This window comes from Aspergillus brunneoviolaceus (assembly GCF_003184695.1).
Source record: "Aspergillus brunneoviolaceus CBS 621.78 unplaced genomic scaffold BO95scaffold_78, whole genome shotgun sequence".
NCBI lineage: Eukaryota > Fungi > Ascomycota > Eurotiomycetes > Eurotiales > Aspergillaceae > Aspergillus > Aspergillus brunneoviolaceus.
This window is the reverse complement of record NW_020290808.1, coordinates 80,001-107,933: the sequence shown is the minus strand read 5'-3', so window position 1 is coordinate 107,933 and position 27,933 is coordinate 80,001. Positions and strand designations below refer to the sequence as shown.

Below are 27,933 nucleotides of genomic sequence, written 5' to 3'. Positions count from 1 at the left end.
TCTTTAAGATATATAAATAGTGTATATTAAAGCTAATAAAGATAATTAACACTTTTTATTCTGTACATAAGAAGATTATATATATATAACTTTTAATATTCAAATTTAAAAAGATTCAATAGAAATTGGTGAAGATAATATGATTTGAAAATCAGCTATTTTATATGTAATACATGGGTGGCCGACTGGCTTACATGGCCGACTCGCTTACCAAATACGTATGCATGGTAGATTTGATCATCCCGTCCGCTGGTTTGGATCACCGCTTGGGCCGACCCCACCCGATAGCCGCCACCCCAAAGCTCTGCCTGCCCTGCAAAAAAAGATTGTCAAGCTGTTTTGACAAGAAAACATATTCCACAGTAACTGCATTACTAGCCTGAGAAAGGAGAATCCTCCTTCAAGGCAACTACTGAAAGTGCTAATATAGTTACCCCAATTTCTCCGCTCCTCCGCTGCTGGCTTTCATTGATTTGGCCGTGATTCCCTTCGTCACAATGGAGGCTGAGATACAGGCACAGATTCCCGGTATCGACCATGTGATCTCCGAATATTCCGTGGCAAGTATCCTGATTCGTATTGCTGAGACAAGTAGTTCGATTGGAACACTATCGCTGACGCATTACAGGGCTATCTGGCTCATGCTTCTAAAGCCTATGTTGAAGATGCAAATGGGCCGTCGCCGCTGTCCGAAGCTGCCGATATGGTCACGGCGCTTCTGATTTCTGCCTCGGGAGACTTCTCACCTGAGAACGAAAAGGCCATTCGTAACCTCGTGGAAAAATTTATCGCTTCTCTCAGCGCGTCTGCCGGAGTGAACGCAGAGCGTAGACAGATGCCCTTCACTGCCAAAAAGCTTGACCAGGCGATCAATGTTGGCTCTCAGAAAAATATCTCCTCGACTTTGGGTCTAGCGGGAGGCAACGTCGACCTAGAGTCTGCGAATGCCAGGAAAGTGGAGTCTCGTGTTGACCGCAAGAAGTTAGAGAAGGCAGAACGAAAGATTCGTGCTAAGCAGGAAAAGAAACAGATGAAGACGGTGCAATACGAATCTTCCCGTCTCTTGAATCAGCCCGACAGCACCATGTCCTACGAGGAATTCTTCATGGCTGTCAACCCTCTTCAACTTGGCTCTGACTCCCAGTCAAAGAGTAAGGATATTAAGGTTGACAGTATTGATATCTCTGTTGGCGGGCATCGTATCTTGACCGACGCTTCATTGGCTTTGGCTTATGGCCGACGCTATGGTCTCGTGGGTCAGAACGGTATCGGAAAGAGTACTCTTCTGCGCGCGTTGAGTCGGCGTGAAGTGGCAATCCCCAGCCATATCTCGATTCTTCATGTTGAACAAGAGGTATGTCTGGTCTCTCGTGCTCGAAACCTCAGAGAAAACCATGGTTTGCTGACTGGATGTCCAGATTACGGGTGATGATACACCTGCGCTTCAAGCAGTTTTGGATGCTGATGTCTGGCGCAAGCGTCTATTGGCCGACCTAGAGGTCAGTTTTCTAGCCTGTTCCGACCTGGTTCACCTTTCTGACTTGCTTCCAGAAAATCACTAAGCAGCTCGCCGAGATTGAAGCAGAGAGATCGTCGATGGCGGACACTTCTAAGGATGCTGCTAGACTCGACCACGAAAGGGAAGGATTGGATATTACCTTGAATGATATTCATGCGAAGCTTGCAGAAATGGAATCGGACAAGGCCGAGTCTCGTGCCGCTAGTATCCTGGCCGGCCTTGGCTTTTCACCCGAGAGGCAGCAGTTTGCAACAAAAACATTCTCGGGTGGTTGGCGGATGAGATTGGCCTTGGCTCGGGCACTTTTCTGCGAGCCTGATCTGCTTTTGCTGGACGGTATGATCGAGTGACACTACGGCGGTTATCTCTTGACAGAATGCTAATCGTATGCAGAACCGTCCAACATGTTGGATGTGCCTTCGATTACCTTCTTGTCCAACTATCTACAAACCTATCCTAGCACCATCCTTGTGGTTTCTCACGATCGTGCCTTCTTGAACGAAGTAGCCACGGATATCATGCATCAGCATTCTGAGAGACTCGACTACTACAAGGGAGCCAATTTCGGTAAGTACCTCAAAGTGCTCGGAGAAAAATGTTCAAGCTGATGATATCGCAGATTCATTCTATGCCACCAAGGAAGAGCGGAAGAAGAATGCGAAACGCGAATACGAGAAACAAATGGCCGAACGCGCACATCTGCAAGGTATGTCTCTACCATACAAAAGTTTTTTATTGGAGCTGACTCATCCGAATAGCATTTATCGATAAGTTCCGGTACAACGCCGCCAAGTCGTCTGAGGCGCAATCTAGGATCAAGAAACTCGAAAGAATGCCCATCTTGGAAGTCCCAGAAAGTGATTATGTCGTTCACTTCAAGTTTCCCGATGTCGAGAAGCTTTCCCCTCCTATTGTACAGATGACGGATGTGTCATTTGGTTATTCGAAGGACAGACCGCTTCTCAAAAACATTGACCTCGATGTGCAGCTTGATTCACGTATTGGCATCGTTGGACCTAACGGTGCGGGTAAAACCACTGTGCTCAAGTTGCTAACGGCTCAACTTCAGCCGACGTCTGGTTTCATATCACAACATGCCAGGCTGCGTATCGGATATTTCGCACAGCATCATGTGGATGCCTTGGATTTGACGACCAGTGCCGTGAGTTTCATGGCAAAGACCTACCCAGGAAAGACAGACGAGGAATATCGGAGACACCTTGGAGCGTAAGTGAAAGTCTCCTTCGCCTTAACCTTTGTCTTATATCTGTTAACAATCGCCTCTGCCTGATTATAGTTTCGGTATCACTGGAATGACTGGCCTCCAGCGCATGGAGCTCCTGTCTGGAGGTCAGAAGTCTCGTGTCGCCTTCGCCTGCCTGTCTTTGACTAACCCGCACATTCTGGTCCTGGACGAACCTTCTAACCATTTGGATATTGAAGGTATGGATGCGCTGTCCGAGGCTCTGCAAAACTTTGAGGGTGGTGTAGTGATGGTATCGCATGATGTGACGATGCTTCAAAATGTCTGCACCAGCTTGTGGGTCTGCGACAAGGGCACGGTTCACAAATTTGATGGCACTGTGAATGCCTATAAGAAGTTGATCAGTGCTCAAGCCAACGAGGCCGGAGTAGCTGCTCCGCACTAAGTCAGAGGACCTAGGATGATCGAGCCCAGTGAGGTCTAGGTAGACGAAGGTACTTACGTCATTGGGTTACCACGCGTCTGTGTATCCTATGTCTTTTAAGATGGTGGAAATTTCAATTCAACTGGTCTTGCTCAGCCCAACTATTTGTCTACGAAAGTACGTACATATGTATTATGTAGGTGGTAATGAGTATGTACGTCGGTAGTAATTAATGCAAAAGACTGCGTTGCTTGACAGGCATCGCCTGGGTTGTGGCCTCGCTCTTGCTTATGTAAACTATGCTAACTTAACTAACTAGTTAATAGTCTTCCCCAGATATGATCCGAGTGCTTGATTCCATTTCGAAGTACGTACGAAACTTTGAAACCCCTTGTACACCGACTAATGCAGATGTCGATGTCGAACCTCTTCACACGCGCCAATCAATAAACTACTAAGCTATGAGTCGCAGGGACGAGAATGAGGTGGCGGATTCTAGTGCCCCTTTACTTTCCCAACCCTCGTTGGCAAATAGAGCGTCACAACGCGATGATGGGGACGCTCGGGTTCCTCGGCCCAGTTTAACACTGACAGGGGACTTTTTCATATGGTCCTTGACTTTTTCTGCTGGAATCAGTGGGCTTCTCTTCGGTTACGAGTAGGTGGTGTTTCCTTGATCATTCTTGGCCCGGGCATGAGATTCCAAGTCGGCGAGCAGAAAGATTTCCGATAGTTCAAGTGGCTGATTATTTGTCTAAAGCACAGGTGTCATTTCATCAACGCTCGTGTCGATCGGCTCGGATCTTTCTAATCGTTCCCTCACTACTCTAGATAAGAGTCTTGTAACATCGTGCACAAGCTTGTTTGCTTTAGTCGCAAGCCCGCTGGCGGGCATACTGGCGGATAAATTCGGACGCAAAAAGGTTATAATCATTGCGGACGTGCTTTTTACCCTGGGAGCCTTCATACAGGCTGTAGCCACTACTGTTTGGGCTATGATAGTAGGGAGGAGTGTTGTCGGCTTGGCTGTTGGTGGGGCAAGCTTGGTCACGCCATTGTATGTCACGTAGCTCACGGATACCTGCTTCATATCGGAGAAAGACATACGGGGGATCGATCTCGACCGATTATGCTAACATTTGTTTCAGGTATATTTCTGAATTGGCGCCATCCCATGAGCGTGGAAGATTGGTAACGATCTTGTGTCTACTCATCACTGGGGGGCAAGTCATAGCTTACATTGTTGGCTGGCTTTTGTCCAACACACCTGGCGGTTGGCGCTATATTGTCGGCCTTGGGATGGTTCCTGCTATCTTTCAGTGTATCGCTGTTGGTACTCTACCCGAAACTCCACGATGGTTGGTGCAGGCAGGTCTCGAGAACGCAGCCACAAATGTCCTATTGCAGGTCTACCAGGCTCACGACGAAAATGTGCAAATTGTCGAGAGCATCTTGCATGATATCCAACAAGAAGTTGCCGATGAGGCCGAGATCACAGGTCATTCAAACAAGTCTCCCGGACACAGTGAAAACTGGGTTGCAAATGCCACCCAGCGCACCCGCAGTCTCTTTCTTGTTGGTGGTAACCGCAGGGCATTGATAATAGCAGTTATTCTTCAAGGCCTACAGCAGCTATGCGGGTTCAACAGTTTATTATACTTCTCGAGCACACTTTTTGCCATTCTTTCATTCTCCTCCCCTACCCTTACGGCACTGGCAGTAGCGATGACCAACTTCGTTTTCACACTTCTGGCATTCATATATATTGATAGAATTGGCCGGCGGCGCATTCTGCTTTATTCCATACCTGTCATGGCTCTTTCGCTCGTTGCTTGCGCTATGGCCTTCGGGACTTTAGCTCTTCCTAGGTCATCATTCGAACCTGAGGGATCAAACGGAGCCGATGCTGCGATGGTCGAAGATTCCCTCCTCCCCTTACTAGTCCTTATCTGTCTCACGGTTTATACGGCCTCATACGCCTTTGGCCTCGGCAATGTTCCTTGGCAACAATCGGAGCTCTTTCCGCTGAACGTACGCTCTTTAGGTTCGTCTCTTGCAACAGCCACGAATTGGGGATCGAATTTCATCGTCGGGTTGACATTTCTACCTATGATGGAATGGCTATCACCGGCATGGACTTTCGCGACCTATGCGGCTGTATGCGTACTGGGGTGGATTGGCGTGTGGGCTATCTACCCCGAGATGAGTGGGCTCAGCCTTGAAGAGGTTAAAGATCTCCTGGCCAATGGTTGGGGGGTTCAAGAGAGTCAAATACGGGGTCATGGTCGTCCCTAAACCAGGTGCAAGGTGCTACGGAGTAGTCCAGATGCCAAGGTCAAAAGTCTTTCTCTAGTTGTGACTGACGACGGGCACGGGCTTAGCTTACGTCCCCCACTGAGAATGAGATGAATTTAGCAGAACAATCTGGAGGGGTGAATCATCTGACTATGGTAATCACAAAGCACATAAGTAATAAATTCTGCAAGGTCCTGGCTAGTAAGTGACCAGTACTGAGCCATATCTTTTAAGTTAGTTGACTTCCTAGATATCAATCAGCACGTTGAATCCAATATAGAAGATTTAGGATCCAATCTAGCTCTATTTTTGCTGTGATATATTATATACCTTGACTACAAAGACTGCTTGCCTTGGTAGCTTACTTTCGTAGCTTTGCTTTAACTGCTTTTTTCCAATGCATAGATCCATTCCGGGATGACCGAGTATAAATGCTTGCTTTAAGGAACTATTTTACCAGTGCGAACAAGTTCACTCGCGTGATTTCTTGGTGGAATATTGTGTACAATGACCGGCAGACGCTCGGTATGACTATTACTGCAATAGATGTGAGGCGCATAACCAGTAGGAAAGCAAAAGCCCTACTCTTCGATATCCTTGACCTTCTCCCACTGTCCCTTGAGGTTCTCCTTCCACAGACTGACTTTGTTATCTCCGCCACTCACCGCGAGAATATTGCCGCTAGGGCTCCAGCTTACCCTCCACAGGACGGTGTCGAATTCGAGTTGCTGACTGGTCCATTGCCCGGGATTTGATGCATCGGAGGTCCAGATCCGAACAGTCTTGTCTTGCGAAGCGGATGCGATGTAGGACTTGGAAAGAATGCTGGGCGACCAGGCGACGTCCCGGACCCAATCGGTGTGGCCTTCTAGTGACTGGTTGAGGTTGTATGACTTAGACTCAGGGCTGTATTATGGTGACGTATCAGCTAGCAAGCTCCTTAATATGAAAAAGCGCGACGGGCTTACTTGTAATCCCAGATCTTGAGCATATTATCACTTCCACCTGTCACAAATCTGCGCTGCTGGCCCAGTCCAGGGTTGGCGCTGATCAAGCTTCCAGGGACTGCAGCGGGCGCCCAACTGATGGAATTCACACCCATACCGTGCGCATGGAAGATTTGATGAGTCCAGCTGTTATCGCGAAATTCAAGGACGCTAACATGACCGTCCGAGGAGGCGCAGGCCAAGACACAACCACTTTCATGAGGAGCCCAGGACACCATGTTCACCGAAGCAGTATGAAGCGAGAAATCAAAGACTTTAGTCCAGGCACCACCGCCAACTGGGGACGTTGTGTTCTGATGTTGCTCACGCCAGATGAGCACTTTTCCATCGTAGGAGGAGGAGGCCAGAATCGTGCCGAATTTCGGGTGCGCCTAGATGAATTACAGTTAAGCATCAAGTCATTAATTCACAGCGAGAGACTCGAAAGAGGCTCGTCAAGTTCGGCATCTTCTATAACATACCCATGCAACACACCACACTGCTCCTTCATGGCTAGGTCGATAATTTTGGGTCAGAATCACAGATTGTACTTTTATGCTCTTGTGTGCTTGTTGAAACTTCTTACCCCTTCAGAGTCTCGACTAGTCGGTGCGTTTCACCCTCAACCTCGAAAATCTTTATCGTCTTGTCCGAGGAGCATGTCGCCAATCTGCGGCCATAGTAGTCCAGACCCGCGTCGTGCTACAGCCCAACCCGGTCAGCAAATGAAAGTGCTAATTGAGGTTACTGTAATCAGGTGATCACAATGGAGTCATCCTCCGCCCGCAGTCAACATACAATCATATCGTCGTGTCCAGAATTGGAGATCACTTGCGCAGCCGCCTATCCGCCCCTCGCGGGGGACCGTGTTAACAAACGAGAAGCTTAGGGATGGAGAAGAAGAACACACCATCTTGAATGAAGTGCAGCACCAAGTATAACCTGCAGTGACTAGCAATAGAAACTTCGAAAGTGCCGTAAAGGACGTGGTGCAATTTATGGGTAGAGGACAGCGAGGGGGTCGATGTGGTAACGTAAGTAGGAGAAGCGGCAGCGGCAGCAGCAGCAGCAAAACACCGCCAGCTTGTCCGTTACGCGGTCAGTCAGCCGCAGCCCGATCTTATCTTATCGGCTCAGTCAGCCATCTCTGGTCACTGTTGAATCCAGGCACGTGAGAGGGGCCTCAGGTTATAAAAGAACAAAGGCAACCAATTTTTGTTTGTCCAGTTTGTCCATACCAATTGATACTGAACATCTTGCACCCAGCAATGAAGTATGAGTATCTCCCAAAGGATGAATCTCGGTGGTTCTAAAACCCGCCGCGCTCTCAGTTCCTGGCAATCCGTCCGTCACGTCTTTGCCGGCGACATTGAATTCGTTGGGGTTTCCAGCACAGGGTCATGTTCTGGCTCCTTGAGCTTCCTCTAATGAAGTAACTGATTTCGTCTCCATTGTGAAGAGAGTCGCAACAAGTAAGCCCCATTGAGCAATGACATATAGCGAGGGACAGACAAGGATTATCAGAGTTGTACGAGCACCGACGCGAAGTGAGCTGGCGAGCTGAGCTGGGAACATGCGGATCGAGCTTACTGATCTTCTGAAGGACGCCTAAGCTCCGGCTATTGTGTCTACGTGTGGTCTTTGACTGGGCTTTGACACCTGATATACGCCTCTTTTGTTCCTGTCCATGCAATTCGTGGGTGCCTGATTCTGGCTTTCTAGGAATGTGCAGTTTTCATCTATCTTCTTGTTTTTAGCCTACCTGTGGGCGGTCCAGTAAGTGGGTAGTAATGATTTTTATCTACTGTACATAACTTTATGGGCAAGATTGCAATATCATCAAAGTATGAACTGAATGGGTTGAGTACGCTACCTCAGATTACCAATTTATGCGCTATCCAGGAAGTTAGGCGGTAGGCGGTGAGCATGTACTGTACCGGTGCACTCAGCGACAGGAGTGTGGGGACAGCCTAGGTACGAGGCTCACCGTAGCCTTAGTGAACTCGTGTGAACTCGTTGCTACAGCTATTGATCAATGCTATGGTTTTGCAGAATACGAAGGCCGGAGAACGCCGCAAGTCCAGTGGCTTTATGTACAGCAACGGTCAGAGTCGAGCTCCTCCCTCACGCCAATCCCAAGCTGAGGAGTGTTTCGCGCCGTTCGGTTCAGCTTAGCCACCAGTTCGATATACACCAAAGCCTCGTTCAAGGGCGCTACCCGCTCTGGGAGAGAAATTACAGCACTAGATAGATTCTTTAGGTTCTTGCAAGGATGGTGGTCAATTTGAGTTTTGTGTGATTCGCGTCAAGACAGTTGTTCACGGAACCATGCAATCCCTGTTAAATTCGCCAATCAAGGCCCGATTTGTCCAAGGAGATAAGGACAGATGATACATGCAGGAATCACCTAGGAGATTAGCCGCACTATCGGTTCGGATTAGAGAAGTACTGTAAGGGCAATGGCGGGTTCCTGATTTTGACGGACCCAAAGGAGCATGGGGGGAGATTTAGCCAATTCCAAGGTGTCTTGAGCAGCAAGGGCTCATGTCTGTCAATGCCCGCAAAGGGGCCAAAAAGGAGATCCTGAAACAAGAGCCTTGAATAAACCCTGGGATACGAAGAAGCGCGGCCAAAAGATTGGTACTGGTTGGAGATATCAATATTGTTGCTCAGGCAATGATGAATAATTAAGGCAGGTGATGCACCTGAAGCAGAGTAATGCATGGGATAGTCAAAGAGGGGAGGGGGGTCGAGTATCATGAAAGATTCGACTATGAGTGTGGTTTTCATTCTAAATCTTTATCGTCGGTGATCTCGATTCACGAGCAGCAAAAGCAATGATGTGACATCTTTTCGAAACAATAACAGGTCTAGGAGCGTTGGCCATAGCAGTCAATAGCTCTGGATCTGAAGTACTCCGTAACACGAAATGAGAATTCTCTTTCATAGTGTACAGTAGCTACGTCCTTGTAGGTTAACACGAATAGTTCAAAGCTCCATCCCGACCGCCCGACCGACTATCGGCCGGGCCAGGAAAAGCGGAGCACCTCGGTTGGGAAGAAACTTGCAGCCCACGTTCCCTCCCGACTAATGTGATCTGTCACTAGGTACTATGTAATAACTAGATACTAATCACAATTGTCATGGTCTTTGGGCCTACCAAATAAGCTCGGAGCGACGGAGTACCGTAGTCTAGGTAGACACGGACTACTGCCGATAACTTATTGATAGACACCGTTGGCCTGGCACTTTGACATCTGAGACGTATTACCGGTAAGCCCGCTAGTAATTTATCAGATTTACTATTTCCTCACCAACCTCCTTCGGTTGTTCGCGTGCTGGGGATTGTAGCGCTGTTCAGATCGGAGGGATAGATGAAAATAATGGCCAAAGCTTGCCGGCTGGCGCTTGTGCATTGTGTAGGTCTGCTTGTCTGCGGACTGAATTAACATGTCCTGGACTAGATGGAGCCGATGACAGATCGGACACTACATATTCAATTATCTATCCATCCATCCATCCATCCATCCATCCATCCATCACAGCTCTTTTGGGTATGCTTTACATAAAAGTCGACAGGATCCAGCCACTCTCGGAAAATGATTGCGCGCTTGGCGGGTAATGCAAAGTGTGGTCTGTCGTCATTCTCCAGGAGCGGGAGTGAATACGTAGCGGGAAATCGGGGCCGAGGAAAGGGCGGCAGAAAATTTTTTATCAGCTCGAGCAAGAGCTAGAAAAAGATGGGAGTGCGCTGTGGGACTGGAGGAAAGTAAGGTAAAAGGCATCATCCATCCCGCTTGTCCCCTTCAATCCCGTGCCTTGGAACGACCCTCGGTAAGTGCTGTACCTGAAAGGCGGACGGGCTACTCCGTAGTAGTTACAGCACACAGTACCATCGCCTATCGTTATTGCCATAAGCCTCACCTACTTACAGAATACGGTGTATACCAGTTCAGAGATCATCTGTCTAGGGTGGAAAATCGATGCGATCTGGGTTACCTTGGCTGAAAGCCCGATCCAGATCTCCTTCCTTTATCAAGCACGAATCTCAAAAGCTACTACTATGTATGTGCTTGTAGGCACGAGTACGTAGAATATCAGTTGCTAATAGCTGTGAACATCTAATTTGATTTCCAATGGCTACTTGGTATGTAGTTCTCGCCGGCCCATCCGAAAGCTAACTACAGCCTATAGCTGCTGAAGTGGGGATGGGACGGCTTGGTGTCACCAAACGGACCCTCATTCCACAATCACTGCGTGCCCTTCAGGCTCCGTCCACAAACAGTACCTGACCGGGCGCACGCACTCACTGCAAGCCGATTTCCAGAGAACTATCCAAGAAACCATTCCATTGCATCATGGGGCGAGTTTGGTTCACCTTTGCCCGGCCTTCAACGAACGCATAACTAAACGAGGTGGTGTAACTAATTAATCATTGGGTTATTCCAGGCCTCATAAACAGCTGACAGTAAACACATAACGTTACACATATTACTGGGGTGGATTCGATTCGACTCAACCACTGAATTTCGATTTTCCAGCGCCGGCGACCCTTTCTGTTGTGAAATGTCATTTGCTAAGATCAGACAGAGGGGGCGGGTAGTTCTAGTCTACCTAGTACTACCTAAGCAGTCTTGGACCAAGCGCACAGGGTATCGGATCGTGCACGCTAGATAATTGGTGGTGCAAGGTTCGCGCACATCGTCATAATTACACCATTATAATTGGAAATTCTGACAAGGATAGTGAGTAGTGAGTAGTGAGTAAGGCACTACTAGTTATTGTACAGTACTCGCACATACTTGGTTCAACTCCACCTTGTCTGGACCTAGACATTTCCGTACCTGGGGTATCACTAGCCCCATGGATGCGAAGCTATGAGTAGGTCACAAACCAAGATCGAATCTCAAAGTAATCTGACTGTTGGATCGACGCAAGTTGGCTTCTGTTTCGATTCGAGCTGATCCGTAATTTCGGGCAACTTCTCATTGATCGAGCGACCGACTGGAAAAACCTCGCTCCTTCCTGAATCTGCCAATCTATAAGTAATTGCATCCGTCTCAGTAAGTCGGTGTGCTATGCAATATCGAGTCAAAGTACCGGTCGATAGGACGGAACTTCTCTTGTACTGTACTTGCTGGAGCATGCTTTGCGCTGACTACATAGTATGAGTACTTCATGATGGGAGCGTAGCAGAAAATGGCCTGCATATAATCTCCGCTCCACTCATACTTTCCCTCCTTCCTCGCCAATTAACATGGCTGCGATCTGCCGAACTTGCCGGTAAGAGTTACAGGTAGGTCAGAAGGTGACTGACAATGCCTGACCTTGCAGATGTAACAAAGCTAGGTCCAAAAATCCCCGCGGCTGTTGGGGGCTCTCCTTCGCTGGGATCAGGTTAAGTAGTAGGTAAGTTACCTAGTAGGCATTCAAGGGGAGCTTCACAGAAGGAGCCTGCCGTTGTTTCCCTTTCTGTCACTTTCACTCTTATTTTGTTCCTTCGAAGGGTACCTGCAACCACTTTTTACTATTAGTGACGGAGATCGCATCCATGATCCATCTCATCTTCGATCCATCGAAATCGCCCTGCAGTGGGTGCTTTGCTGGGGGGTGGGAACTCCTAGCGTGATTCATTCCTCTCCAGTCATTAAGTGGTGGTTGAGTTTAGACTAGAACCAGACAAACCTCGCCCGTGGGAAGGAAAAGCAAGTGGCCGCCGTGTCCCACTGCTGGCTGGGGCTTTAGTGTTGATCGATGACCGGCTCTGGGTTCTGTTGTTATTATTCCTCCATCGTATTATTATTCTTATTATTCTTCTTCTTCTTCTTCTTCTTCTTCTTCTTCTTCCTCCTCTTCCTCCTCCTCCCCTTCTTCTTAATCCTTCTTTATTATCCGGCTAGCTAGCTATCGCTAAATTACCGGTGCTGCTAATTACTTTTGTTGTTTCCTTTCCCCTTCTCTTCTCTTTTACTAATTCTCCCACCCTTTCCTACCCCCCCTCCTCCCAGATAATAATAGCCACTGTCGCGCTCACCCTCCCTTCTTCACCTGGACGGAGATTATTGCGATTTGTCCGGGTCACTGAATCTTAAAATTGGGTCGCTGCCGTCAGCACTCCGTCTTGTTTTTTTCGCCTTCTCATTCTTTTGCGACATTCCTTTCTATATCTCGGTTTCCATTCCTTCTTTGAGCTCTTTCCCCCGCCTTCAGAGCTGGCTCCAACGCGCTTTGCCCTCACGCAATCTAAGCACACAATCTCGCGCCTAGTGTTGTTGCACTGTAAGAGTAACCTTTACAAGACCAGCGGTCGTCTCCGTGCATTTTCCCGCATCCGCGCTGGACACCTCAGATCAGACTGTGTCGGCATATCTCTCTCTCCTCCCTCTGGATAGGATCTTATCTATCTATATGTACCAGGCTAGCTGATCCTCCTCGTGCATGATAATGCAGATGGGAGGTCAGGTCACAAGTGATTTCGATGCTGCGGACTTGAGCTTCGTGGTATTTGACGCTGTTCTCTGCGCCCTTTGAGAATGGAGCATGTATCCACAGTAAGTGCCGTGTTCTTGAGAATTAAGAGCTTCGCAGTATCTGCCCGCCTCGCCTGCCATTCGTGCTTGCTGCTCGGCGCAAACGTGACCTCGATCAGACGCGCATCTGACTGGTCTGCTTTCTCTTAGTTATGTGCCATTAGCACCGTCGGTATTGCAGCAACAGGCTTCGCGTTCGGTCGCGTGGATCGAAGCCCCTCCAAGCCCAGCAGGTTCCGTAAGAGGACCCTCCCGCTCCAGGATCAATGTGCGACGGCGACAGATATACCGGATTCTCCAACCTCGATTTGGGTACACCCAGCTCTGCGCAAGCCGTTCTCAACCGCAGCTGCCGAATCCCCGCTCGAAGCAGAATTCTCCGAAGATCATGAGGATGGTCACTCTAATACAACACACCGGGAGGTATCGAAACATTCGAGAAACCCATCATTTGCAGGCATAAGACTGCGACGCCGTGGACAAACTTTGGCTGGCCCTCCGCGCTTAGCCAACGATAGCCCTGCCATGGCCTCGCAGGTGGCTCGGCGGCCATCATCAACCTCCTGGATGCGACGATTTTCATTTCAGCCAGAGAAACGTAGCTCATACCAGTCGCCCGTTTCTGTGTCACCCAGCGGCCCAGCTCTTCCAGTCAGTCCCCGGACTTCGACGCAGCGCAGGTTTCATAAAATGCTCAAGCGGCCTCTGTCGCAACATGCTAACACTCAACCGCCTCTGGACGTCGCGCCACTGAGTCCGTCAACGGTTAATTTCCGCAGGCCTGCTACCAGTTATCAGCGATCGGAAAATTTTGGCCACAAGGCGACACACAGCTTGAATTTCGAACCGAACTTGGTCCTGTACTCCCCATCTACCTCTGACAACATTATTGCGGCCCCTGAGGACCATGCGTGGCGACCGTACATAAGTGCCACCTTGGATGGACTGTCAGACAGACTGGCTCGCAGATTCTCCGCAGCAACAAAGCCAAGAGATCAAGGACTACGACGAATTGTCCCGAATAGTGGCTCTGTCCCAGCACTTCTACTGGCTACCTCCATCACGACAAAGCAACCTGCAACGACTAGCGGCCTAGTCGCCTCGAATTTTGACTCGCTAGTTCAGTTCCGTGACCCATTCACTTCTGGCGACAAGGCTTCGCAACCGCCTGATGACCACATACCACCGGAAAGGGCTGATTGTGAAGCGGAATCTCGTGCTGAGGACGCAGATCCTCAAAGCCCCTCGACACCTTTCATGCTCACCTCGGAAATCCATGGCTCTGAGCACAGCTCACGGGTCTTTTCAAAGAGACGGGCGATTTCGACGCCCCTTCCGTTCGGTATGAGCACGGAAGGAACTATCCTAGCGTCACCCAGGCGCCGTGAAAGGCGTAATATAACGGACCCGACATTCTTCACCCACCCTTCAGCCACCTTACAAGCGGGAATTCCTATGTCATTGATGACGGATGTGCTAGGTTCACGACACCGGGCCTTACCTTTCCGTATTCAAGGTTTTGGATCAGATATGGCCCACTTCCACGATATTGGCGCACGTCCTTTCACATCAGATGCGGTTCCTCTGTCCAGACTTCAAACTTCAACTCGCCAGCGGCCCAAGCGTCATTCACTAGCTGCATCAGAGCTTGCGTCCACGGTGATCGGATCCGATGAGACGAACATTTTCACTTCTGGGGATGAGGATGAATCAGATTTCCTGAGCGATACTGCGTTCGATTCAGTCCGTACCCATATGACCACCAGCAGCAACCCGGGTCTCTATGCGCCTCGAATTGAAAACATCTTTGGTGCTCCTCGAGTGACTCCCGGGGAGACGAACCACTCGAAGAGTGCAGGGCCGAATACGTATATTTCCAACACCTTGCGCTCGCTGTCAGGGATCTATTGTGATATGGATGCTCCCCAAGCGCCCACCAATATGCCATCCCTCGTTTCTGCGGTCCCAACAGACCTACACGAAGAAGAAAGCACTATATCATTTCCGTCTGATCTCACAGATGACGAAGATGCGCGCAGTTTGTTAGCTGCGCTGCCCAGTGAATCCGTTGCAACCGCCCCCCCAACGAGAATGAGCTCGAACGGACCGTATCCTTTGAATGACTTTTTTTCCCCAGGGGCTTCGAGTACCAAGGTCCAATCCCAGTCGCCGGTGATATCGGATGACCGCAGCCTCAATAATGACGTGCTTGATACTTCTCCTAAGATGAATATCTTTGACTGGTCTGAGCAGCCCAGATGCGACCGTGAGGGCTCCGGACCGGACGGGCGGCCCCGGACTGTCCATGGGAAACATACGCCTGACTCCCGTGGCAGCCGTGCACCCGGGAGGAAGGCGCCGAGCACTTTGCACCTTCGGAGCCAGAGCGTTCCAGTAACTAGAGATCCCACAACCATTATCGAACAGCGCCAGACATCAGGTAGCAAGTTCGGGACGTGGGGCCTGGGAAGCAAGGGTGTTAGTGAAGACTGGGACAGCGACTTCGAATTTGAAGATTCCGAGGAGGGTCCAGCTACCGAGGTCAGGAAGCCGAACAAGAACCCTCCACGCCGCGGCATGGTTGTTCCCCCAGCCATCCTGGAGCGTCAAGCTAGTCTCCATGGGCAGTTCGGACAGGTTCAGGAGCTGACATTGCTGGTTGAAGAACTTAAGCGCCTTCGGCACCAGGGAAGCTTCCTCAATCTTGTTCGGGGCTCCTCCAATGAGCTATGGAAAGAGGCAGAAGGTATTGTCAATCTAGCCACGCTAAATGATGACGACCACAACGAGTCCCCGCCTGGATCACCATCGTCGCTCACGTTCAGTTTTGATGAATCAGAAGGCGATTCTTCGAATTCGCATGACCCGTGGAAACGAGTCAGTGGAGGCTCTTGGGGGTTATCGTTCTCAGACAACTCAACTTCTCGCCCTACCACTGCTCCCAGTCAGGATTACAGAGAGGCCGCAACAAAGCCAAATTGTGTGCTGGATCTGATCTATCAACAGCGCAACGTAGACGGCTCTCCAGTCCCCAACTCCCACCTTCCACGCTCGAAAAAACTACCCTTCGATACACAGTCTCTCCGGGATCTTGTTGTACGCGCTGGTGTTGTGACCCGTGCACTGAAAGAAGAAATTCGCAGAGCCGAGGGTGTTGCCACAGAACCTAGTGAATTACACCCGTCAGATCCCCCATTTAGTCGGATTTTCGATCGGCCTCATAACGATGATGCAACCTGTCTCACCCCGCCCGGATGAGACATGCCTATTTGGCTGTTTCAATTCACAACTCCCGCTTTACCACGCAATCATACTTCTTGATCAGACATGAATTCTTCGGCATGCCTGCTAACGTGAGAAAGGATATCTGACATACAAGTTATTCTCCTCACTACCTAGATAGCTCTCGCTCTTTCTCCTACCGATTGATTGAGCCTCTCCAAGGACTTTCCGCTCGAATGACTATCCAAGCGTTCAGTCTGTGCACCGGTCATAGGCACATCTCCTTCTGTACTTCTATACTTTGAGTGGCTCACTCCTGTACAATCGTGGGAAGTGTTTGTTTGTGGGGATCACCTTCTGATCATATGATGTGCTATTAATTTGGAAGCGGGCATTAAGCTTCCATACGGACTTTTCTCTCCTTCAATCTCTGTTCCAAGTCTTACATTGTGCGGGAGTACGGATATCCGGTTCTGAGCGGCTTATTATCTATCTTAGAAAAGAAGGAGGAAGAAGGGAGTATTGCATCTAGAAGAACGCATAGTTACCTTTCATCGTGTCTCCAAATGGAGACCACAATGACATTGCATAGTACCGTCATTACAACTGTTAAGAAGGTCCGTACTTTTGCGTCACTAAGCCTCTGATCTCAGAAGCCAGGCATCAAATGGAGGGTACAAAGATCGTGGCGCTTGGAAAGAGGACGAAAGGACTGCAACCACGGTACTGTAGAGTAGCTAATAGTCAAATTTTACGATGTACCAAGAAGCCATGGTATAAGTAGATAAAGGCGGCTTGGTACGCTTCGTACAGTACAATTCAGCCCTCTTAGAACCTAGGACGAACGTGCGACAAAGAAACAGTCTTCCACCCCCGAGTATCTTTGAACCAGCTACTCTCTACAGGATTCGAAGCTGTTTCAGGGTGGGCAGTTTGTTCAGGAAATAGCAGGTACTCTGGTTCAGGGGAAATTCATTCTTTCTCTATCACATCATTGTCACAATTTTTCACCTGCCTATCATGCCTTACAATGCTTAATTCATTTAAAAATAGATAATCGCTTCCATGGTCGAGTATCATAGCCTAAGCCATGCATTGTATGCTAGGGCAAATCCGAAATAACCAGGAAAGGGGAAAACACAGGCTGTGTATTGGGAGTTTAGGCCACAGGTTGATGGATTGCTAGCATGAAGCTAACGCGTGATTCTCCTTGTTGGAGCTACCGTACTGTACAATCAAAACATAGTACAGGTGGCCTAGAATTTACCATCATAGAGTAAAATGGATACTATCTTTAGATACTCCGTAGCTTGGTAATGAATTACAGACCAACATGACAGCCAGTCAATCAGCAGCAGCTGCTGCTATTGTTATTGGCATTATTGTTGAATAGTACAGTAGGACCTAGCACATGCTTGTTGTCTGTACAACTACTCTGTACTTTGCATGCGATCAATTATTATATGCTAGGCGTCCTATTGGTCGTTCCTGATCTTCTTATCAACATGAAGCAATTAGTAGAGGTAGAGACCAGGAATCATGTCCCCAAAATAGGAGCCACGATTCTGCCCGAGTCCAGCCTTGAAGCGAGAGAAAAAGTACCAGTATAGATACCTATAAGCAAGTGTAACTTGCCTAAGTTAGTAAGTTAACTAACTAGTAGTATGTAGTAAGCATGGATGCTCAGCCTACAGGGATCGTCCATAGTAAGGAATCTATCTAGGATAAGGTAGTACCTTACCTACCAAAGGTTACAGACAGCAAAGCATCTTAGGTGGATACATTCAAGGTTGGAATCTGCCATGTCAATGAATTCCCGTCGACCAACGCGGTCTGGCTCTCATGGCGGGTGGAGGCTAATTTCCTCAGGGAGGTGGGGGGAAATCCTTCCAAGGTTGATGATTGGGCTCAGCTGGGGGCGGGTTCCTGACACTAAACCAATATAAGATTAGCCACCCCACCGACTGCCCGGCTCTGCCTGCAGTTGCGCAACTACAGTTGTTCAGTTGGTTGTTATTGTTGGCTGGATGCGCGCCCCCCCCCTCCCCGGCACCAGCGCCGCACTCAGGGGAGAACTGGTCTATCCACGGAGTACGTATACGTACATCATACTGTAATATGTACCTTTCCCAGATCTATATCTATTTATCCTTGCTTTTAATTTTTATCCTCCGAGACTAGATGCCAGGGAAGATGATTTGAAACCATGCCTGAATCTGCAATCAAGATAAAACATTATCAAATAAGGGTAAGTGGCTCGCGCAACGCTACTGATACTGATGGGTCTCGCTTTATATCCGAGCAAGAATGTCAAGATGAAGCAGATAATGTCCTCTAAGGGGGCACATACTCGAGAAGGAAATTCGCCCCATGAGATGGAGATAGGTGAGCAACTTCTCGACCGTCAAGCGTCCAGAGTTCTAGCCCCGAGTTCTACTTATCTACCAAGGGCCAAGGCAACCTACTTTTTTTCACGCTAAGGCGTCCTAAGTGGCACCGGGCAAAGGCGCCTTGAAATTTAGATAGGAGAGGTTGAATTTAACCCACAACTTGCGCAGCAGTGACAATGCCTCTGAGCTGGTGATGGACATTCAGCACAAGCATAGTGATACGGGATAAGAAACCCCCCCCCCCTGCCCATGCTTGTACTGGAAAAAAACAAAGTGAAGCAATTCTGTTCTATACCCGACTGGAATTGATCTCGGCATGGTACGATACTGTACACTATGGATGCGGTGATCTCCCCACAGCCCCCCTCCCCTCTCCTCCCCACAATTGGTTAGTACCTGAACCTGACAAAATGACTGGAAAATGAAACGGGTCATCCAGACCGCTAGTACTCACCTAGTAGAGTCCCTAGTACCTATGAGTCGTAGTCTAGTCTAATAGGTAAACTACGGAGTACCTAGACTAAAAAAGTCTCCATACGACAATCGGCTTACTCGCGCCTTTCCACTGTGCTCTCTGCCCTGCTCTTTTCTGTCTCCCCTGCCGTTGTCACTTCTCGGCTGCTTCTCCTTCTTCTTCTTCTTTTCCCCTCCTCTCCTTTTCTTCCTCTTCTTCTTCCTCTTTCCCCTTCTTTCTCCTCTTTCTAATCTCGTTCTTTTCTTTCTTGGCTGGGTGCTTCATGTCGTTCTTTTTCTACATTTAGTTGCCTCCCTTCCCCTCTCCACCCTCACCTCCCTTTTACCCTCTCCCCAAGTACCGTCCTGGGGACTGTACTGCCGTTCTTTTGCTGGTGCTTGGGCACTCGGCTGCCATTCATTACTGGGAGCCTATCTTGGTTCCTGTCCACTCCTTGTTCGAAACCTGTCCTGCGCCACTGTCCTCATTCATTCGGAACCGAATACGGACCATATTTGCTCTACAGTCTCCAAAGCCATCGATCTTCACACCTGTATCCAGGGTATTACGTGGCCAGCGGTCCTATATTGTCGGAAGCCCATGTCCTATCAGATCATCTAGCTGAGGACATCTCTCGCTTTTATCTTACTGCAACGCCAGCACCGCCGCATTCTAGACAACAGCCTCTTGACCTTCAGGGTGTCAATTCTCAGGATCGCCGCCCGCTAGTGTCGGGTTGACCCATGTACCACCAAACTCATCGACATCAGCACAGGGCCTTCCGGGGCACGCATCTTGGGAGAGATGTGTTGTCACTACGGCCGGACATTGTGCCTCGCGATCGTCTTCGCTTCCTTGCTGCTTCTCCCGCACCAACTTTGCTGAGAAGAGACCCTGCACCGTCTGTCGCTACTGCCACTGCGACCTCAACTTGTGGTGGTAACAGCTGTGAAAAAAGCACGAGCACAATGATGACCACAACCTTGCCGGTTGTCCTCGGTGTAGTGTATGTCTTCGATTTATTCTTCTTCCTGACCCGATGCGATGAGGCTAAAACAATGATTCCATTCGGTGTGTCGTACGCTTGGTGCATTTATGGCTAATGGGTGTTCAGGATCCCCGTCGTGTGTGCTATCGCGGTCCTGCTTTACTTCCACCGCAAGAACGTGAAAAAGCTTCGAAACGAGGATGCCAACGACAAGCATAAATCTCTCGATTTCGGCTTAGACCTGACACCCACCGGGACGAAACCCATGCAACAAGCCGAGAAGACTAATGGTGCCCATGCCAAGGGAGTGTCCCTAGACATAGGGCCAAGTCCATACCTCCTCCCGCCTGGACTACACAATTCGCGAGAATCTTTGCAATCCTTATCAAGATCTATGATCGGCGATGACGACAAGTATCGACACGCAACCTCATTTCTTGGGGACAATGCATCCTTGAGATCCCATTCCCGGGGTCCTCAGGACGATGCGTCCAGTTTTGCCGGATCAACTCGAAGGGGACCCCTATGCGACGATATGAACCAAGGACTGCTTCGCAATGCTCAACGAATGTCTCGCTCATCCCCGCCGCTCTACGATCATCCTGAAAGCGACCGTAACGCCGAAAGTCCGTCAAGTCCAATTCAGAATCCACAAGCCCAATTCCATGTAGATCTCTCAAAAGATCCAAATTCTGTTCATGTGTCAGATGTCGCTGTTGAACAACCGGCCTCCAGTAGTGGTCATGTTAAACCCAGTCCATCGATTGGCAGCTCGAATAATGACCCTCCTTCGCTGATCTTGTCCTCCGCGCCTTTGGAGCAGTCACAAGATCCGGAATTGTTTCTGCCTAGCAGTAGTGTTGCCCAGCAAGAAGGGTCGAACTCTGCTCAGGATGCGCCTGCCCCGCTGCACGTTTCAATTCCCATCATAACAACTCCGCACCTTGCGCAGATTACATCGACTCCTACCCCTCGGATATCACTCCCAGTGAGCGATGCGGCTAGTGATTACGGAGACGCAGAGTCCAGTCATGCGATCCCGTCAATCGATGTGCATGGCGTGACAGGATATGGTACTCACAGCAACCCCGAGGATGTGGCTTATTCTTTCCAGGGTCATGACGCGTCGGATCGAGTCCAGAATGCTAGTCTTGACCACCGCCGTGACACGCGCCGGCTGACTTTCGGTCTTCGACCTTTGCCGCCAGAGGACCCTTCTGATAACCCTGAACAGCGTGCCAATCGTATTCGGTCATTCTACAAGGAGTACTTCGATGAAAGTCGTACTGGACGCGACACTTACTACGGAGGAGCTGGCCCTGAAGCCTTTGCTGAGGGCGGGTATGTTTATGATCCTTCCACCGGAGAGCATTTCAGTCCTGTCCCTGCACCATTCGCGGAGCCAGTCACCCGCCGTGCCATGACACCGCCACCCCGTGCACCTCCGCGCTTTCAAGGTGCCGCTCGTCACATGGCCACTGGCTCAGACGGTGGCTTCGGTGATAGATTCAATTCTCCTGGCCTGCGTGCATTTTCATCCGCCTCTGGCCGCTTACCAGGTCCGCCCAAGCCTCGAAAGCCGGCGCCGCCACCATCGCCACTTCAGATCCTCCCAACGCCCCATATGCTGAAAGACGAATCTATAATGACGGCGATTGATTATGCCCCCAGCAAGAACTACAAGGACTTGAGGGAAGGCCGACCAGACACGCCTTTAGGTGGCCTTCAGCCCTTCAGCCCGTTGACCCCAGCGCGTTCTCCTCTCGTCTCAGCCTTTGACGATCTATCGCCCTTACCTAGCGCGTAAGTGTCTATCTCGTTCTGTCGTGCTTCAATGCGGGGATTTATGTGGTACTGATTATGGTCCAGGCACGCTTTGCGAAAGTCTGGTGCTTACGACACTCTGGACTTTGCACCCCCGCCGCGATTCAAGAACACCGATGCCGGCAGCGATGCCGGCAGCATCCGCAGCAACCATACCGGAATCTCGTCAGCCCATCTCCACAATATCCGCAGTGGCGCATATCGCGTCAGCCGCCTACCCCCAGGCACCGTGGGCACCAAGGATGATTTGATATCAAACCTTCGCCCTAAATGGGATATGCAGCAATAGTCGGAGTGCCAACTCATCTGCAACACATCAAATTTTCCCCTCACTGTAATGATCTCCAGGATTTTGCACTCATCTGGGTAACCGCCTACCTTGTCACGACTTATTTCCCGTTTCCTAAAACATCACGGTATCTCTTCGTGAGGGATCCGGGTCAACTTGCGATTTTTGACGTCAGTGGCGTAAAGAATCTATGAAGGAAGCCCTTTTCATTTCAAATTTCGCTTCCCTTGGGCGTTCGGTCTCAATGGCCTTGTTTTATCATCTACTACTTGCACATATGCTGTATCTTAGAAGTGGGTTGCTAACCTGCAGGTATCCAATATAAGTATCTTGACTGGACTGTATTGTCCTCATGACATTGAAGGTCTGAGGTGATTGTCACCCTGAAAGACTTGCATCGATGTGTTGTGAAAATTGGCTGTAGATTACACAATCAGGCCCGCCCGCTGAAGGATAACTATGGGTCTTGATGCTCAAGGGCATGCTTCCGTTGGGGTGACCTCGAGGTAGCTGTGATATATTTCGACGACACTGTCAATCCTAGTCCATACTGAGGGATTCGTGGTTATTCTGAAGTAGAATTGCAGATCTGCTCCCCAGATTGATGATGTATAGTGAAAGGTGGCGTGGTGAAGCAGGCTCGACGGACAGCTTCTGCGTACGAGCTGCTTGCCTCCCCGATCGATAGGGGATATTTCTGTCAAAGTCAAGCCCCATCCCTATTGTAAGTTCTGACCTTATTGATCCATGAATATTCTGCGTATTAGAGGCATTGTGACGGCCAGTCACAGCATCAAGTCAGAGTCTGACTAATGTATTATGCGACGCGAACCATTCTTCGCCGAGAAAAGTTGAAGGGTCACTTACTGCAGATGTAAGTATGAGCACGACTTGTTGGGCCAGCATGTGTGTGAACCACGGAAATGTATACTCGAGACTTGGATCGATGTTAGGGCATGGTATAATTCCAGTGAGAAAGGTAGGGTCAGCATATCTAGGCACAGTAGTCTACAGCAACATAGACAACGGTGGACGATTGAAATGGATCAACAACCACCGTCACAGCATTTACTGATTATATTAAAATTGTCGATGGGCACACAATCATCTACCAACCTTTTGATGAGAATGACAGAATGTACGGTACTGACACCATAGTCTGGTTGCAGGGTGGATCGGATCGGGTCGGGTCTAACTGGTTGACCGTTGACATCAGTGTTGCTATATTTATCAACTTCAACCTATCGGATGTACTGGACATGTACTCATACATACTGTACTGAGAGGTAGTTATATTTTGGTGTGCGTACGCGTTGCCATGTACATACAGACATGATGAACAAAAGACTTCTTGTTCTCGTACAGTACTACAGCAGAGTATGACTATTGTAAATCTCGAATCTCGATTTAGCGCGGGGACAAAAGTTCGACCAATGCAAAGATAAGTAAGTATTCTGGAATCTTACCAATGGTAAGAGAAGAGTGTCAGGTCCGGTACCGGGCACAACGCTGAAGGTACAGTACATATCTACGTAGTAGGTGCCAGTACTCCGTAGTTCGTTCTGGCTACCTGTTACCTCTTACCGTTAGTTACACTATTAATGCACCCGGCAACCTTGACGTGATGGTCTCGAAGGTCATCAATTCATGACACAGACAAAAGAATGTAGCTGAAGGTATCAAACGGTACGGAACCGGTACCTGGCAGGGTGGTCCACGGTCACGGGTGCTGCGCCTGCGCAGGTGCTGATTCCACCTTACCCAAAGTAGTTATGATTGTTATTACTGAGTGGTACGGAGCCGAATTCAGATCTCTTCGCCCGTTCCTGGCTCACCACCCAAGTATTTGGACCTTTTCCATGGGTGTTGTGGTTTTTCGCCGAATTCTCTTCTCTCCTGAATGCCAATGAAGCTGCTGGTTGCAGGACTCTAGACTCCCCGCTTCCTCCTACTCTCTGCCCCTCTCTTCTCGCGCTCTCCTGCTTGCTCGCTCGCTCGTTTGTTCGTTTGTTCGCCTTGCTCACTCTCATCACTCCTTTCTGCTCCTTCTTTTGATTTCTCCTCGTCTTACTGTATCTTCCCTCTCGCGTCACTCGTTCATATTCTCTAATTGTCTCAACTTGGTGGCGATGCACCTAGCATTCTTGGTCTAATATGAGACTTTTCTCAACTGTCTCATGGCACCCAGTTCAATCTCGGTAAGTCGCCATTTTGATTGGTTCAGTTCACTCTTATCCATCGCCCCCGGGGTAGTTAAGTCGACCCTTTCTCTTGACGCTCTCACACTCTCTCGTCTCTATCGTCTTTCTCGGCCGTCCTTGGTTAGCACCGCGGTGGACCTTTTACCTTACGTAGTCTACTTACTTGACTCGGGCTCTTCCCCTGACCATTGACTAGGTCGTCTTCCGTCAACTTTTCCTACTCACGCGCTGGTCTCACTGTATCTGCCGACCATCTTTCTAAATTTCCATTGGGCGCACGTCCGCTGCAATCCGACTTCTGCTATCCACTCTTTTGCTCTTGATTGCCCACCATCACCTTTTTTTTTTCTCGATTTGTTTCGAGACAATTCACTCGCCAACCTTTGCTGCAAGTGCTCCTCAGCCTCAATTCTGTTTTGAACGGCTACACTCGATAATTCCCCGATCGCATAAACCCCCTCTCCCCCCTCGCCTTTGTGAAGGTGCCTGCTCTGGCGTCATCGCCTGGCTTTCCTGGTGACCGACGCTTCGCTGCTCGTCCCATATCCTGGCCTACTGCTCCGCCCAATAGATCCACGTTCATTCTGCGTCGGAAGCCCTTTCTGTTCAGGCTGACTGGACGATGTCGTCCTCCGGTATGAAGTCGCCCATAATGCTCCTCGTCTATCGCGTTGGGCACTGTTCCTCTTCCCTTCCTTCCGCTCCCTCACGAAGTTACTGACTCAAGGGCAATAGCTGCTGCGGTCGCACCTGCGGCGGCAGCAACTTCCGCTAATACTGCCGCCGCCGCTGCCGCTACCTCGGCCGATACTCAACCGGAAACGCCGACACAGACTTCAGTCCCAACATCTTCAACATCGGAATCACCCACAACCCAAGTGCCAACGACTACCGAATCTTCGACATCATCTTATACCTCTTCAACATCATCATCTTCGACGACCACAATAGCCCCGGCGGAACCTACGACGACGAGCACCTCATCGCACACAACATCAACATCGACAACGTCAACCTCATCCTCATCGTCAACGACAACAGATCCTGTTCCTACCAGCACTTCTGCGTCAGAAACTAGCCACACCGTCGATGTCGTCACAACTGTCGTAACACAAACACCTACCAATGGCTCTACGGGAGTAGAAACCCTCACTATAACCTCGACGGACACATCGATTCCAACAGCCACTGCGGGGACGGCGGCGGACGGGGCTTCTATCACTGGAAGCGGCTCATCGGCTACAGGGACTTCGAAGAGTACCAGCAGCGGTAGCTCTTCCGGACTTTCAGCAGCTGGCACGATAGCAGTCGCAGTAGTTGTGCCTGTCGCATCTGTGGCTCTCATCGTCTTGGCTGCCCTCTATTTTTGGAGGAAATGGAAAGCGAAGAAGGCGGCAGAGGAGGAAAGAAGAAAAGAGGTAGAGGAATATGGCTTTAACCCGAATAACGATCCATCCCTTCCACCTATCATGGGCGGAAGTGCTTTTGAGCCCAAGGATGATACTTCCGGGTATCGCGGGTGGGGTACCACGTCAGCAGGCCGGAAAGCATCGACCAATCTTTCGAGTAGCGCTGGGGTCGGGCTAGCTATGTCTGAGGCCGGAAGCGCGCCTGGGTATCACCATGCCACTACTCCGAGTGACGGGACTATTCAGTACTCCGAGGGCCAGGGTACGTTAGGCGAGACTGAACCGATCGGGGTCCTTGGTGCTGCTCCAGCAGCCGCGACAAACACTCGGAACGTCGATATTCATCGTGGTCCATCAAATGCTTCATCTGCATACTCTGCAGCCAACCGATCGGAGGCCTCGGACGAAAGCCATATGTCTGCCACACACCCTGCCGGTGGCTTTTATGACGATAATCCATATTATAGCGATATTCAACCGCAGTATGGGGCTTATGGTGACGGTCCGTACGGCGGTGCCCCCCCGGTCATTCGAGATGTTCAAGCACGGCGTAACACCCGGATTGAAAATCCCGCTGTGTTTCCCCGACAGGGAAATGCCGGTATTGCCCAGAATTTCTAGGTTCAGACATTGTACCTTTTCTTTCTCACCTAGCTACACACCTTTCCAGCCTGTATAAGGTGCTTTTCAACCTCATGCGGTCCTTACAAGTGGGTTGACTTTTATGCCAAGAAAATGGGGGATCAAGAATCAAGCATCGCCTTGTCTCTTTGCCCAAATTAACATTCCTTTATCGAAGATGCCAATTCTCTCAACCTACAAGGGACTGCATCAACATTCGAAATCACAAATTCCTGCGATCTTGCAAAGGTCGCCAACGTATCATCATCAGGCTGGCTTGTCTTGCCTTCTTCTATCTTTCAATTATATTTTTACACTCTTTCTGTTGAAACTATATCGGCCATGTTTTTGCTTACTATCACTGTTCTCTGTGGTGCTCACTTGATTCCCCTTGTCGATTTGATATCTGAAAATCCTTCTCAGTTCACACTTGCAACCTGTACATTCATGACAATTCCACAGCTACCCCCTTTGACATTGCATTTCAGAAAGGCTACTGTGTTGTTTTCCTACCCCCCCCGGTCAATATATTTTTCCTGTTTCTATGGTTGTCACTCTTGCTCTGCCTAGGTAAATTTTGCTTAATATGGTCTGGAATTCTATTGGCTCGATTAAAGCTGCAACCTGTGTGCCTCAACCGCAAACTCAGTATGTGACAAGCCTGTAGCTTTCAACATCGTTCAAGTAGGGGCAGTTGTGATTTTGGGGGGGGTTCCATTGCCATAAATAAGTCTCCTCATACTGCCCATCATCCTCGGCATCCTTACCGTCGAATGCGGCAGGAAATGTGGCTTCATATGTCTAGAACATGTTGGTTTCACCTTAAGCTCGATAGTTGGTGCATCCTGGTAAGCAACAAGGTATGCGATATTCCCGAAGTATAGCATATCAAGATCTCCGTTGGATGATCCGCCACAAGGGAAGAGCAATAGCCCGCCGTCTAGCATGCAACCGGAATCACAACCAGAACCAGGCGTTGTTCTTAGGGAGCTGTAGAGAGCGTGGTCGATTCATTGTTTGCGAGGCACCGAGTTACTGCTCCATTAGGCCGAATGCGACCAAGTTCCTTTTTATTATGCAGTGCACGCCAAGGATCGGCCGCCGGCCAGAAAAGAAAAAAGAACGGGGGAGATGAAACCAAAAAGGGAATAGCATGTTTACTATGTACGTACTCTGTACTCTACTCGGTAATAGAAAGGGAACGAAGTACTGTACGTATGGCATAATTATATGTACCGCACAAGTAGCTTGGTAGACAAAATGGCAGAAAAGTGGCACAAAGCAGTGCGGTGCACGTGTCACCGCCTAGGAACTGGCCAAGAAGGGGACAAGTCCATCGGTTTTCATTCAGACAAATGGTTGGATTACTTGGTCCTACATACAGTACCAGTACCGACCTACTTAAAAGGTGTTGTATTCACCCTACTGCACTCCGTGCTATGCGTAGTAGGTTCAGCAGGTGTATGATCATTCAAGGAAGGTTGATGGACACTCCACTGCATTGCATCCGCGACGGGAGACTGAAAGAACGTGGGCATCTTGGAAGCGGTGATTGGGCCGGGAACAGCTACCCAGAG

The 27,933-nt window shown here is 49.5% G+C and overlaps 8 protein-coding genes across 8 annotated transcripts; 6 read left to right on the top strand and 2 right to left on the bottom strand.

Annotated features, from left to right (window-relative positions):
• Window positions 1-275: 275 nt before the first annotated feature.
• BO95DRAFT_446921 (putative AAA family ATPase GCN20) lies at window positions 276-3,306 on the top strand. The gene is made up of 7 exons (XM_025587505.1): window positions 276-1,354; window positions 1,419-1,499; window positions 1,552-1,855; window positions 1,913-2,086; window positions 2,139-2,225; window positions 2,278-2,746; window positions 2,817-3,306. Exons 1-7 carry the CDS (start codon window positions 704-706, stop codon window positions 3,166-3,168), a joined length of 2,118 nt encoding a protein of 705 aa, XP_025438012.1. The 5' UTR covers window positions 276-703; the 3' UTR covers window positions 3,169-3,306.
• Window positions 3,307-3,478: 172 nt separating this feature from the next.
• On the top strand, window positions 3,479-5,713 carry BO95DRAFT_517914 (putative MFS myo-inositol transporter). Its single transcript, XM_025591931.1, has 3 exons — window positions 3,479-3,805; window positions 3,908-4,204; window positions 4,296-5,713. The coding sequence occupies exons 1-3, from the start codon at window positions 3,609-3,611 to the stop codon at window positions 5,440-5,442; spliced, it is 1,641 nt and encodes a 546-aa protein (XP_025438011.1). The 5' UTR covers window positions 3,479-3,608; the 3' UTR covers window positions 5,443-5,713.
• A 203-nt stretch (window positions 5,714-5,916) lies between these two features.
• Window positions 5,917-7,471, bottom strand: sec13 (GTPase-activating protein SEC13). The gene is made up of 6 exons (XM_025587504.1): window positions 7,339-7,471; window positions 7,227-7,271; window positions 7,015-7,130; window positions 6,911-6,941; window positions 6,411-6,820; window positions 5,917-6,348 (listed from the first exon to the last, which is right to left on the bottom strand). Exons 1-6 carry the CDS (start codon window positions 7,339-7,341, stop codon window positions 6,024-6,026), a joined length of 930 nt encoding a protein of 309 aa, XP_025438010.1. The 5' UTR covers window positions 7,342-7,471; the 3' UTR covers window positions 5,917-6,023.
• Window positions 7,472-7,599: 128 nt separating this feature from the next.
• Window positions 7,600-8,213, bottom strand: BO95DRAFT_446916 (uncharacterized protein). The gene has a single exon (XM_025587503.1). It carries the CDS (start codon window positions 8,001-8,003, stop codon window positions 7,827-7,829), a length of 177 nt encoding a protein of 58 aa, XP_025438009.1. The 5' UTR covers window positions 8,004-8,213; the 3' UTR covers window positions 7,600-7,826.
• Window positions 8,214-12,961: 4,748 nt separating this feature from the next.
• On the top strand, window positions 12,962-16,216 carry BO95DRAFT_435738 (uncharacterized protein; the record flags this gene model as incomplete). Its single annotated transcript, XM_025585195.1, has 2 exons — window positions 12,962-12,979; window positions 13,109-16,216. 2 exons carry the CDS (start codon window positions 12,962-12,964, stop codon window positions 16,214-16,216), a joined length of 3,126 nt encoding a protein of 1,041 aa, XP_025438008.1.
• A 3,551-nt stretch (window positions 16,217-19,767) lies between these two features.
• BO95DRAFT_456564 (uncharacterized protein) lies at window positions 19,768-22,125 on the top strand (the record flags this gene model as incomplete). Its single annotated transcript, XM_025588413.1, has 3 exons — window positions 19,768-20,030; window positions 20,139-21,815; window positions 21,882-22,125. The coding sequence occupies 3 exons, from the start codon at window positions 19,768-19,770 to the stop codon at window positions 22,123-22,125; spliced, it is 2,184 nt and encodes a 727-aa protein (XP_025438007.1).
• A 1,859-nt stretch (window positions 22,126-23,984) lies between these two features.
• BO95DRAFT_456563 (uncharacterized protein) lies at window positions 23,985-26,356 on the top strand (the record flags this gene model as incomplete). Its single annotated transcript, XM_025588412.1, has 2 exons — window positions 23,985-23,988; window positions 25,062-26,356. 2 exons carry the CDS (start codon window positions 23,985-23,987, stop codon window positions 26,354-26,356), a joined length of 1,299 nt encoding a protein of 432 aa, XP_025438006.1.
• A 145-nt stretch (window positions 26,357-26,501) lies between these two features.
• Window positions 26,502-26,981, top strand: BO95DRAFT_264831 (uncharacterized protein). Its single transcript, XM_025581539.1, has 2 exons — window positions 26,502-26,519; window positions 26,572-26,981. The coding sequence occupies exon 2, from the start codon at window positions 26,699-26,701 to the stop codon at window positions 26,924-26,926; it is 228 nt and encodes a 75-aa protein (XP_025438005.1). The 5' UTR covers window positions 26,502-26,519; window positions 26,572-26,698; the 3' UTR covers window positions 26,927-26,981.
• Window positions 26,982-27,933: the final 952 nt, after the last annotated feature.